Source organism: Elaeis guineensis, chromosome 1 (assembly GCF_000442705.2).
Source record: "Elaeis guineensis isolate ETL-2024a chromosome 1, EG11, whole genome shotgun sequence".
Taxonomy (NCBI): Eukaryota; Viridiplantae; Streptophyta; class Magnoliopsida; order Arecales; family Arecaceae; genus Elaeis; species Elaeis guineensis.
In genome coordinates this window covers 182,384,648-182,397,997 of record NC_025993.2, presented here as the reverse complement: position 1 = coordinate 182,397,997, position 13,350 = coordinate 182,384,648, and the positions used below count along the sequence as shown (strand labels likewise).

The following is a 13,350-nucleotide window of genomic DNA, read 5'->3' as shown; positions in this document are numbered from 1 at the left end:
GATAATACCATTTTCCTTCTCTACCTATAAGCATGTGCGGGATCCAACGATACCTCATTTGCCACGCATCCCTAACTAAGACTAGGGTTGATGTTTTTTAATCTTTATAGAATATGCGATTAAAATTCATGAATATTCAATTTGAATCATTTCATGCTTTTAACACATTTTTCATAAATGACTATTAGTCTAATGTTAACCTTCCATTCCTATCAAGAAGATTGCTTCTGAAGAAAGAAAATCAGAATTAAGAAAAGAAAAGGTTGGGGAAACTTCCGCACCATTTCATTTCATAAGAAATCCCTCTGATCAGAAGAGGAAATAAAGGAAATCCTGATCACAACTGCTGCTTAACATAAAAGAGCCATTTCATCCAGAAAGAGATACAACTATGGACTATTTGTCCACTGTAATATCAAGAACAAGCAACCAAAACTGCATTACAGCATAAGAACAATATACATTTTTTTCTTTTTTTTGGCTGTATTCCAACTTCCAACTTTCTGGCCTAGCGCTGAAATTGGATGGAGTATGAACCCGTATTTGGATCTTTTACAGCTTTAAAGTTGTCGACACTCATTCCAAAACGTCCCAAAACAGAATTTCCCATCTCCTTCAACTTCCCTGCAAGGAGTCAAAAAGTGCTTTATACGATCTTAGGAAAATGCTACGAAAGATTCTTCAATGGGGAAAAAGAAGCATAACTTCCTCTTTCAGATGACTTGAAATGGAAATAGTGAGAAAAATGGGTTTCCTATTGTTTTATCTCATTCTTTCATTCTAAGCGTCAAACTAAAGTTGATATGCCATACCATGACTCCGGCGAATTATAATTGAGAGGAGACATTGTGCTAGTATCCAACAATAATGGATGAAAAATTATAATCGAGAGGAGAGCTTGTGCTAGTATCAACAATAATGGATGAAGCACAAGAATTCACCAAATGCAAGCTATATGGTAGTAAAGATGTAGCACAATAGTATTTATTGCCAGATATTCTGCTGGCATATTTGAACTTGGTGCATGCCGAACAATACTTCTATTGAATCAAAATCCGTATGCAAGTGAATATTTAAGTCTAGCAAGATTTTTTGTTAGCATATATGAGACTAATGCATATTCATGTTGAGCGAAAATCTATCTCCCTTGAGTTACAGGGGACTATAAAATAGGAAGGCAGGGCGATACGTTAACATTACAATTCTAAAATTGTCTTCTACGGGTCTGCATGCCTATTTCACCATCACAAAACATAAAACTAGCCTACAAATTCCATAAGAGCAAAATATAAATGAGAAATTGTCAAATAGTCAAATGAAAAAACATCGAAATCCAGTTTATCTTTATTTGCATAAGAAAAATTGTTTATAAATCTAGAGAACGAAACACATGTTATATGAGCTTACCAATCATCTCTTCCTTCATCTTCTCTCGCTTTTCTGCTGCAATAGGCTCTAATCGTCTTATGTTATTTCTAGCTTGATCATTTGAAGGATCTAACTCCATGACTTTTTTCCAATCTGAAGGAATATTTTACAAGATTAGTACCACAATTTAAGAATCCACCCATTAGAACCATAAGGCAACTTTCCAATTCTTTCCAGAGCTTTTACCAAAATAAGTGGTGACCGATATATGGGAGGAAAAACATACAAGGAAACAGAAAAAAATTAATATAACGAAATGAGTGACAGCAAAGTAAATCTTCCACAGAATATATAAATAAACATTTAACCATACCGGCGATAGCCTCTTCATAGTGTTCAAGCTTTTCATGTGCCTCTGCTCTTCTGAACACTGCTTTTAGATATGAAGGATTCAACTCCAATGCTTTTGTGCATTCCTTGATGGTGTCATTGAATTTTTCCTGAAGAAAATTGAATGCTCCAATGACAAAAGACAAGCTGAAACATTTGCTGAATGAAGTACCAGAAAGAAAAGAAATACATGCCGAATGAATAATGGTGCAAGTGGGTAAGATAGGTCTGGTTATAAACACTTCATAACTTATCAGTTATCAGGTGGAATGGCACCAACCTATTTTCCTTCTTGGGTGGGTTGCATTTGCATATAGCATAGATTTATCAGATCTTTCAAATGAGGTCAACGGTAACAAGATTAATGCCTGACCCACCATAAGCTGATTCTGGATTAGGTATAAGTCAACTTAGACACAGGGATAGGGTGACAAAAGTATCATGGCATACACCAATATAAAATTTTAAAATGAAAGAACTTCCACTGCCATTTTCAGCCAACTGTGGATGAACCGGCCAAAACCACCAAAAGCAGTTAAATTTCTGCTGAAAACGATGGAAACCAAAAATTACAGAGGAGGTCAATTTTCAGTTCAAACTAAAACCATCCCATTAAGTATCATTTCAGGCTTTCAGCATTCAAGTGCCAGTCGTTCATCATGGATAGGGCCAACTCTTAGATGTATCCACTCTCTACTGTAAATTGGATTTTGTTTCCTTCATAAATTCTGAGTGGGTTTTGTTCACCCTCCCAATTTCGGAAAAAAAAAAATATATCCTTAGAAGCACCCACATACCATAAGAAGGAATGCCAGAAATTCTAAGGTAACCGAGCAGACTCAGAGTTTTAACTAATCAAGGTTGATTGGAAAAAATATTTTTATATAATCATTGACAAAAATTATGCAAAATTCTGGATAACTAGGAGTCCAATAAAAAAAAAATGCAGCTTATCTAAAGTCTAAAGTGTCGGTATCAGATCAGCCCAAACCCCACATTCTTTAAGTTTTTGAGTATATCAGGCAGCTGGAATCATCCTAAATAAAAAGTTAAAAAGAGTATAAATGCTGACTCTGACCTGAAACAACAGGTCCTTAAATCAGGGTGAGCATTTCGGGTCTGGTTAATCCAACCGGTGCTATCCTATATGGTAGACAGTAAAATGAGACCTGTGCCTGACAAAATCTCGCTAGACAATACAACATATGCTTAGAACTAGTCATAAATGACCAAATTATAAAAAGTTCAAAAGGCTGAAGCAAATCCATCTTCAAAATTTCATGAATATATTTTTTTAAAGAGAATATATGAGAACAGAGGCTTACCACTAAAAATAAACATAAGCTTAAATTCCATAGTAAGGTGATCTAAAGCCCATGCAAGAACGATAGTTTGATCCACCATTACAATAAGAAAAATAAATACTTATACCAAAAAGATGTGAACAAGGTTTATTGCCAAATCATCTTTCAAAGAATTCTAGAAGAAGAATTATAAACATTTCCTGAAAACATAAACATGGCAGGACACCATGCAATGTCTTCCAATATAAATTTCTTCACGCATACTTGGTACTTTGAATTAGAAAAAAGGCATGCCAAGGTTTCTGAATAAAGTTTAGAAGCATCTTTAGACCAAGAACTACAGAGACATTCCAGGCTTAAAAATAAAGTTACAGTTAAAAATAAGATATATTACCAAAGAAGCTGACACTTTTGCAGTTATTAAAAAAAAAAAAAAAAAAAAAAGACCACAGAAAAAAGCCAGGCAGCATTTAGAAGAGCCTGTACCGATCAGTCATGCATATTATGACCATTTAGTAGATATGGAGACTCTAGTATATTAATCAAGCTTTGTTTCCAGCAATCTGGGTTTCATTCATATAAGATCATGTTCTTCCCTAAGATATTTACTAGGTGGATCTTCACAGTGGGGAATAGAAAGTGGAATTAATAATATGAAATTTTCCATGAAAAAATATCAGGGAAAAATGGCCTACCAATTTCAGGAAGCATACAGCACGGTTTGCATGACACATGGAACAAACTTCAGATGAAGGCACTTCAGAGGCAATTTGCAACGCAAGCTCATATTGCATTAGGGCATTTTCATACTGCCCAGCCTTAAAGAGTTTATTTCCTTCTTCTTTTGCATCGTTTGCTTGATTTAGAGCTTTCTGCTTTACAAGGAAAGGATGACTTAATGCAATATATTCTGAAAAGAAGCTAAAAAGCTTCACAACATACATTACTACCAAAATAGTATGCATAAAACTTATGCGATGTGATCTCGTGACATATGTGAGAATAACAGGCAAAATTCAATCCACCAATGCTTGAAATAAATGAAAGGCAAAGCAAATTATATATCTCAACTCAAACCAATATTTTGTTTGTGCATGTATTATGTATATTGGAAGGGGAGGATTCACTATCCTTGTATATTTTAGATTACAGTGAAAACTAAAATTTCCCCCAATAGAAAACTGATCCTATAAGATTTTACATCTATATCTAGCTCTCCTGTAATCCTCATCCCATGAGCCTGAAAAACTCATATGGTGAGGATTGAACTATGGGACAATAATAAGCATCAAATGCAAAATGATGCTAAGGAATGTTATGCAAAATGATGCTAAGAAATTTTAATAATGCAAAGAAGATATTGAAAAAACCACAAAGCATTAAATTGCATAGGAAAATAGACCACATGGCATGAGTACTTTGCAGGAAACAACAGAGGCTGCCAATAAGGAATCTAAACATAGACCATGAGACCAAAAGACATGCCAGTGGTGAAAATGGACAAAATGAAATTTTCTGAAGGAGAGGATGTGGCAGGAAAGCCCGATGCAAAAAAATAAGAGAATACCCATTGGGTATGATTATGGTTAGATACTGATGTCTTCTGCCATACAGGAACTTGGGAGACGTCAATGTTTCTTTTCTGGTAAAATTCAAAGTTGTTGGTTGAAAGAGAAATATCATTCGGAACTAAGGCACGGAATATATTTTGCAATATGTATAAAACTATTCTAGCAGAGATGAGGCTGTTATAGGCAATGTAAGGCAAAGCTAGTGAAAAAATCATGAAAAACAAATGTATTATGGAAACATTACGATTAAAACCAATAGAAGAATAAAGATGAAATCAACAGAATTTATATAGTTATTTATGGCAAAATCCAAAATCACCCAAAGTAAACAAGAGCATTCAGTCCGAACATTTGAAATATGGTTCCCATTGCAAATAATTAGAGATGAGTTTCCAAATAACCCAGATAAATATTTCTAAATTATGGGGATGTATTTCCCAACTCATGTATCATCCCATCAAGTTTACTGCACACGAGAAATTACAATGACCATTTCTCTTTTGTATAAAAAATTGGATTTCTTTTATCATCAGATACATGGCATTTGGTTTTCCAGTCCATTGCCTACCCTTTTTTTTCCCTCGATAATGCTCCTCCGTAGGAACCCACAAAATTCACAATAGATAGAGAATCTTATGTACTAACTAGAAGGCAAATTTCAGATAGTAAGCACAGATTACATATAAAAGTCTACTTTAAACCACCGGATAAGACCTCCACATCCACAAGAATCCAAAATTCAAAAAAAAAAAAAAAAAAAAAGGAGTAAAAATAAGCGAGATCGAACCTCCTTCAACTGCTCGTCGGTCAGCGCGTCCTCAAAAGCTTCGTCCTCGCTGCTGGCTCCTTCGTCTGATGGGGCCACCGAAGCCTCCGGACCTCTCGACTCTGGCCGGCTCACCGGAGCTTCTTTGCTCTCTTCCACCTGTGCTTCCGGCTCGATTACGACCATTTTCCTTGGCTGAACCAAGATCAAAAGAGAAAAAATTATGAGACAAAGGGATAAATCGATGATTGCAAAATCGCACCGTTCGAATCAACTGGAACCAGGTTTTGCTCCGATCATATGATCCAGTTACCAAGAATAAGGCACCGACCCCGGCAACTTTTTTTCTAGGGCTTTGGAGAGGCTTCGAGAGACGCGACGATGCGAAACTAGTATTTTATGCGTAAAAGCGCCTCCATGTTATGTGAGATACTCATATGTAATAAGGTTCTTTAAGAGGGTCTTATATGAGAAAACGCCTGTAGCCTGCGAAAAAGGTTTTATCTAATAATAGTTTTATAATTTATCAGGAACTATGAGGGATTTGCCTGGATAATTACAATAAAGTCGGCAATGAATCTGCCGATTCCATGCGTGGCTGGTTAATTAAACTACTTGCCTGGTTCGGATCCGCTAACCGTTTCTCACGTGCCGTGCACGTGTCCAGTAATCTGGTTGTAATTTAATGCACAATGGGGAGCCAAGACTAGTTTTTCTAATCTCCTCTCGTTCCCACCCTGGACCCTTCCATCTCGACGCCCTTCTCTCTCCTCGTCTTCTTGCCTTCGCTTGCCCGTCGGAAATGGCCGCCCTATCGCCGCTGTTCACCGGCGTGAAGCGGCCGCCTCCATCCTCCTCCTCCTCCTCCGCCGCCTTCCCCTCTCCAAGCCTTTGTCTACTTCGAGATCACAACGGAGGAGCCCCTTCTCTGCCTCGCAGGTCGTCGTCGGGGCCATGGCCATCTCCAGCGCCCAGACCCGGGAGCGGGAGAGGCTCAAGGAGCTATTTCAGGAGGCGGGAGAACGGTGCCTGGCCTATCCCATGTACAGCGTCTCTTTCACCCTCGACGATTTCCACGCCATCCTCGACAAGCACGGTGGGTTGGAGTCCCAAGTTGGTACCAAGGTTCGACAAACCCTCTCTCTCTCTCTCTCTCTGTAATTTCTAATACTAAACATGATTTGGTGATGTTTAAACTGTTACTTTGATAGAATGTGGTTTAGTCTGGTATATATCAAGAGTTCAGTTTGTTAGAATGCACTTCGGGTGCCAACTGGGATTTCTTAATCATAGGCACGCAAGCTTTGGACTTCTTGGAATGATGGGTGGGAGAAAATGCTTTCTTTAAATTGACAGCTAAGATTATCAACACTCTCGACATGAATTTGTAAGTTTGACAAGAAATAATTTGGGCATCGACTAGTCATCTTGAATTGATTGGCGCTTATTGATTTTATTAACTTATCATCTAGACTGACAGCGTTTCTGCATCAATCTGAAGTGAATTATTAAACTTGGAAGCATTATCTGTTAAATTTAGCAATAGACAACGCTATACATCCATGCTTTCTTTTAACCAAATTATATGACTTATGTGGACAATCTGATGTTGTTGTTGTTGCTTTCCTCTCTAGTAGGCTTAAATGTTAGGATTTTAGGCCCTTTTCTTTCTGTACAACTACTAATTTCAGTCTGTTGTGATTTTATTGATATTAGTAAGTCAGCTATTTAAGACTTGTAGGTTATTGTACTTCTTTGCAGCACATGAGATCCAACTAATTTTCAATTTTTTTTTCTCCCCAAAGGTTCAAGGAACTCTCTTTATGACAGATGATAATGGTGCTCTTGTGGACATTATAGCAAAATCATCTGCATACCTGCCTATCCTAGAAGCATCAATTTATAACGTTTCACACATAGCAGAGGCTGGCATATATCCAGGCTTGGAAGATGAGCTTGTTGTACTTGGTGAGAATGCAGTGGATGATAGTTTGATTTTTTGTCTACGATCAACTCAATGCGATCTTGCATGGGAAAGGTGCGAGCAGCTCCATTCTGAGGATGCTGTTGTCACGGTAAAGTGGGGATCATGTACCACATCTAGTTGTCTCCATCTATGATTTCTATAGTGGCCCTTTTCTTGGTAAACATGGATTTGCTGATCAGGTTTTTCATATGACATGAGTCTCTGATCCTTTTTCTTATCAACTTTAGCAGACTTGCTTCCAAAAAGATTTGATGTTTTTAGTTTCAGAATATTCTTGCTACATTTTCATGATTGACTTTATTCCTGTATTTGCCTCTATATTTCTCATGTTTTTATTGGAAAAGTAATATGTGAAGGCATAATTCTGTCAAAACATCCAAAATACTGAAGGTTTGTAGTATTGCAATCGGCCATAAGAAATCAAGATAAGATTCTCCAAATGCCAAATTTGTCTCATATTACTGCTGTTCATTTGTATTCGGAAGCCATGGAGGATTTTATAGCTTTATCTCTCACTATATGTGTTGCTATTTAAGCTTCATATTCCAAGGTCTCTTTCTTTTGTATCAAGAGTTCTTTTGAGCTGCATAACACGTTAGGCTTTGAATCTTAACTAAACTTGACAATCTCAAGGTGGCCGTTTACATTTATATTCCTTCAAAATTGCTCCTAAAATTCACCTCAATTCTTATTAATATTCACATTTAAACAAGCATTTGCAAATTCATTTAGTTAATTCTTGTTAATGGAGCAAAGCCTCTCTTGGCAATCAGAGAACCTCCTTTTCTTCTTCTTTTTTTCAAATGCTTATCTTGAATTGGCTGTATTATGCAAATAAAAATATGGAGGAGTAACTGAAAACATATAATTAAGTCCGCCAACTGCAAATCATGAGTACCATGCAGAACCAAAGACTGAATATACTGATATTTCTACAATTCTACTATTTCAATTATAATTGATGAAAATGGAATAAGCAAGAAGTGCTGTTACTGAAGGATTAATGTGAGTCAATATAAGCGGAATGCCTGGGTTTGGTTCGAGCAGTTGAACAGAGAATGGGGGATCAAAGAAATGTAGGTGCGAGTGCTAAAGCAGCAAGCTGTAATTTGAAAAAGCTTATATTGTAGTATACCATTAATTGAGGTGACCAACAATAGATTGATCATGGCAAATTGGTGGTGCAAATGGATTTGAATGAAACTTCAACTTACAGATTATGAATCCCATTTGCTAGAAACTTCTAGATTAGCTTCACACAAAATAAACTTTGAGATTAGAACATTAATCTTCAGTGGGTTGAGGTTCATTCAAGTTTCTGACCAACTATCTAGCTTATGGTTGCAAAAAGTAAAGTGGAGGGGATTCAGGTGGTAGGGAAAGAAAGTATGTGTCTATAAAGTCGTGGGAAACACATTGCATAAAAGTTGTCTGCAGAGTACAACATGGCATAAATCACAATTTATTAAGGAAAGCTCCAAGTCTTAATGGGATTGAGGAGCTGGTGTGGCATCATGACAAAAGCTTCCTGTATCTAAGGCCCGATAGTTCCTTTCTAATTGGAAGCTAGTAAGTGTCAGCAATGCCTATGAGTAGAAAGATTGATACAAGGGAACAAGTGTTGAGCAATCATGAATTGTTGCTACTAATCGCGATGTGAACTATTTTAAACATTTTGAAGACAATTGAATCGATGGCTAAAAGTTCTCTTATCAAATGGTTGTGTGTGGCAAAATGTTCATGTGTAGAATCAAATAACAGTTCTAATTATTTATTGCCATTTGTTTTTATATCATTTTAGGTTAAATTTAGAGTTTTTAAGAGTTCTACATGCTTGAGGGCAGGGTTCTTGTGTGGATGATGTGCTGCAGGCACAAGCAGTACTGAGGAGGGAACCATGTTGATGTTGCCCCCTAGAATCTGGTATCTGGACTATGATGCAGTGAAACATTCTTTAGGACTAATTCAATGTTATACATCAGAAATATGGCAAAGGAAACTGCTTACAGGAGTCCCCTTGATAATTTTTTCTTTGTTAAAGAGCCAAAAATTTTAGGATTAATTTGCTTTAGATATAGCTCTTAATCCTTCTAGGTGGGTCTATGCTACAAAATTCTATATGCAAGGGCATGAGTTAATTATTAGATTCATTTCTGGGCTGCTAGAATTTATAAAAGTTTGATAATTTGTGGGTAGTCTGTCATCTGTAAACTTGAGTGACTACAAAATGTGGTTGAATGATTCCCACAGACCCTCTTCTTCCTTGCTTCACTGGATTAAAATATTTTACATCTCCTACTAATACATGTAGCCATGTTCTCTAAATTTCTTAGGAAAGACCACTGAGTTAGTTAATTTCCCTACTGAAAATGAAAACCTACTCATAAAATGCATCCAATTATCAGCTTATGGAACAGATCTATTGAAATTTGGATCTCAATATTTGCTACTAATTATGATTTTTAGTGAGGTTAACTTATACCACTGTTTTGCCCTTCATGCCTGCCTTTGGATGATTTCACATGCTTTTATGAACTGCAGGTTGTTGGGCAAAATAATGGAGGTGTGGTGGTCATCATGGAGGGCCTTCATGGTTCTGTACCATTTTCACATATTTCAATGGTTGTTGTTGTAACCTGATTTATGCATTTTCTAATTTTATTGGTGCTATTTAGTTGAACACCTGGTTTGTTTCACTTGACAACCATTTCCAAGAACAATCTCGTTATTTTTAAAGAAAAGCAAAGAAGAGTTTAGCTGGGTTGCTTGTGAGTAATAGCACAATGTTACTTAATAAATCAATATCTTTTCCCGATTCTGTTGATACTGTAGAATATGTAGATCTTATAGGCACCAACCCTTCTTTTTTGGCAAAGTGATACAGTTTACTTGTACTAGTCTGATCTATTATTACGTGTTTCTGATTCTTGGACTTGATGTACCAACAGGAAATCAACTGCAGAAGACTCAACAAGAAACTGGCTCTGAAATTTGTGGTGGTTAATAAAGAACAGTCTAGGCTTGTTCTCAGTAATTGCAAGGCTGTGGCAATCAGTAAAGCTCATATTGGATTAGGGTTGGCTGTCACTGTAATTGTTCAGGGCCTCAAACCATATTGTGCCTTTATTGACATAGGTGGAATTATTGGCCTTCACTCCATATTAGCCAGATAAGTAATAACCATGTTTCAGATGTTGCGACAGTCCTGCAGCCTGGTGACAGGCTAAAGGTATCCAAGTTTGACTCTTTCAAGTTTTCTTGATTGCTTGGCTGTTTTCAAGAAGGTTCTAACGGAAGCTTTCTTATTACTACTAAAAGATGATGAGTTTGAGTCTTGACCTGGAAAGAGGCCAAGTGACTCTTTCTACAAAAATGTTAGAGCCAACACCGGTGATATGATTCGCAATCCAAGGCTTGTTTTTGAGGAGGTTATGCTTTGTCTGCAGAATTCCCGTTTTCCTTTAATGCTGTGCAGTTTATGATTATGAACTATTTCATTCTAATATTTTTGTATAGGCAGATAAGATGGCTCAGGCTATCAGGCAGAGGATTGCTCGAGCAGTGGCAATGGCCCATGCAGAGGTTTCAGCCTCTGAGGTACCTTCTTTCTTTTTATACAATTAAACTTCCTTAGCTTACTGAAACCCTGTGCACTTGGGTTCATCTAATGGCAAAGAACAACTTCCTAAATGTATTTTCACAATCAGAAGCTGTTAATGTTAAAGATGACAAGCTCAGCTGTGATAAAACATTCCCAATTTCTATCTACTCTTTTTGACCTTCAAAATAATGCATGTCTGTGACGACACTGTTCTGAAATAGAGATTGAGAAGTAGTAAAGAGTCACTTTACGATCATAATCATAATCATCTAGACTTTTCTCAACGATTTGGTAAACAGGCACTTTATGGTATTCCTAATCTTTGTTCTGCTTAGAAGCAAGGTTTGATAAAAAGAATACCACATAGTTTTTTGCTAGCGTATAACCTGCGTGATGCAAGGGATATGATTTTTCTCTTTTTTCTAACGGTTTTTGAAATGCAATGTAGCAATATGATAAATTATAATATGTAGAAGGCTTCAATAGTCAAATTTCTATGGCATAGTAAGCAGAAAATTTTAATGACTGTTAAGCAAAACTTCCTGTCATTATTATTGGCATCCACAGAGCGAAATGGAGAACTTTTTACAAGATAAACCTCAGTGCAAAAATTTCTGTGACTAATACTGGCATCATTAACATCAGCCCCATGGGATGCAAAGGGTACGATTTTTTCTCCTTTTCTGACTGTTTTTGAAATGCAATATGACAATATAACAAATTATAATAAGCAAAAGGCTTCAACAATTAAATATCTATGACACGTTAAGCAATAAACTTTAATGATGGTTAAGTATATCAATACCAACATCATTAATGTACATTCCATGTTAAACAATAATATTAACATCACCAACATGATACCAGCTTCCAAGTGGCGAATGGAGAGTTTTGCATAAACTGAGCCTTCATTTTAGATGCGTATTGTAGAAGGCTTGATAATTACCATTATGATTTATTATAATTGTCTCGGATAAAATATCTATCTTGAGTTTTAGCTCCAACTAAGTGAACTTTTCCCACGTTTTATGCAGAGTGGCTTCTCATACCTGAGGTGATTGGAGACCCCTTCATGCCAATCGAACCCATGAAGGATCTAGAGATAGCAGGATCCCACTGATAGAAGAAGTGTAAAAATGGAACGAGTAGTTATAGAATCATGCTGCTACCCTTTCTTCCAGAGTTTTGTATGGGATTATTTTGTTGGGGATAATTGTTATCATCAATTCTTGATTTTGTATTTCTATGCTAATATTGTTGAAATGCTAGGAAACATCCTACGCAGCATTATATAAATGGTGTTGATGAGATCATGAGAAGTTACTAGACAAAGCAGAGAGTAGCTAGCAGTCGCTGCATATTTTCATTTGAGGCTGCGATTGTAGGTTTTAGATTTAGACATCATGATTTTATTTTACTGGTAAATTGTTGAATTTTAAAATTAAAATTCTTTTAGGAGGTGTTTTGTTGTTAAATAGAGCAAGTTCAAAAATGAAAATAATTGAGTATAAGAGTGCAAGAAAAAATGAACTAGATATTGCTCCAGTGGCCATGATTAGTAATTTCAAAAAATAATATATAAAATAGCATGATTTTCTAGTATATTAGGACACATCCTAAGAAAACTGATAATAATATAGGAATGTGGTTGTTGTACTTGCTTTGCGAGACAATTATGATATGATTATTGTTAAGATATAATAAGAGTTAAACCATATTATGAAATTTTTGGCTTTATTCCTTTCAAGCCTTTATTACATGTCATAGCAGTACGCATTCTCAGTTCCATATCATGGTAGCTATATGGGGAGATTGAGATCCTGCAGCCCTGCACAGGCTGATGGATCAAGAACACAATAATGATAGAAAGCATCAGCCTTCTGCAGAGGACCTGCTTATGTTGCTATCTATCTCCTCGGTAGTACACTTTTTCTTTGTCTCCCGTGTGGTTATTGATGCTTATATCTTTATTTTCTTCTGCTTCAGCACTAAATAGCACGAGTAATCCAACTTGCACTTTAAAAGGTTATATAACCACATCTTTTGTTTTTAACTATCCTAGTTTTAACCATTGTATACAGTCTGGTCTTTGATATGGGAGACATTGACAGCTCACTATGGAGATAATCACATGTATCATGGCAAGATGCACACTAATTGTCACTAATGAGATTCTTCACCTTCTTAAGTGTGTGACACCATTCTTCTTAGCCAGATTTCAAGTTCATGCATATTCTTACTAAAATGGATATCTCTAACTAGTTTAAATACTTCGAATCAAGATTTATTCTCTTGATATTAAATCATGTACCGATATCATTCTATTATAATATTTATATAGATTCGGTATTCTATTATAATAT

General features: G+C 36.3%; 1 protein-coding gene and 1 pseudogene across 1 annotated transcript; one reads left to right on the top strand and one right to left on the bottom strand.

Moving 5' to 3' along the window:
* Positions 1-263: 263 nt before the first annotated feature.
* LOC105040000 (uncharacterized) lies at positions 264-5,836 on the bottom strand. The gene is made up of 6 exons (XM_010916360.4): positions 5,713-5,836; positions 5,421-5,594; positions 3,758-3,934; positions 1,742-1,868; positions 1,408-1,521; positions 264-624 (listed from the first exon to the last, which is right to left on the bottom strand). The coding sequence occupies exons 2-6, from the start codon at positions 5,583-5,585 to the stop codon at positions 509-511; spliced, it is 699 nt and encodes a 232-aa protein (XP_010914662.1). The 5' UTR covers positions 5,586-5,594; positions 5,713-5,836; the 3' UTR covers positions 264-508.
* Positions 5,837-6,131: 295 nt separating this feature from the next.
* Positions 6,132-12,306, top strand: LOC105039999 (small ribosomal subunit protein bS1c-like; annotated as a pseudogene).
* Positions 12,307-13,350: the final 1,044 nt, after the last annotated feature.

Excerpts from the sequence above, each read along its gene's own strand:
- LOC105040000 (XM_010916360.4), bottom strand. The coding sequence starts at position 5,585 with ATGGTCGTAATCGAGCCGGAAGCACAGGTGGAAGAGAGCAAAGAAGCT. Across the intron at positions 3,935-5,420 it reads CCGACGAGCAGTTGAAGGAG|AAAGCTCTAAATCAAGCAAA; the intron begins GTTCGATCTCGC and ends CTTGTAAAGCAG. Across the intron at positions 1,522-1,741 it reads CTATGAAGAGGCTATCGCCG|ATTGGAAAAAAGTCATGGAG; the intron begins GTATGGTTAAAT and ends ATATTCCTTCAG.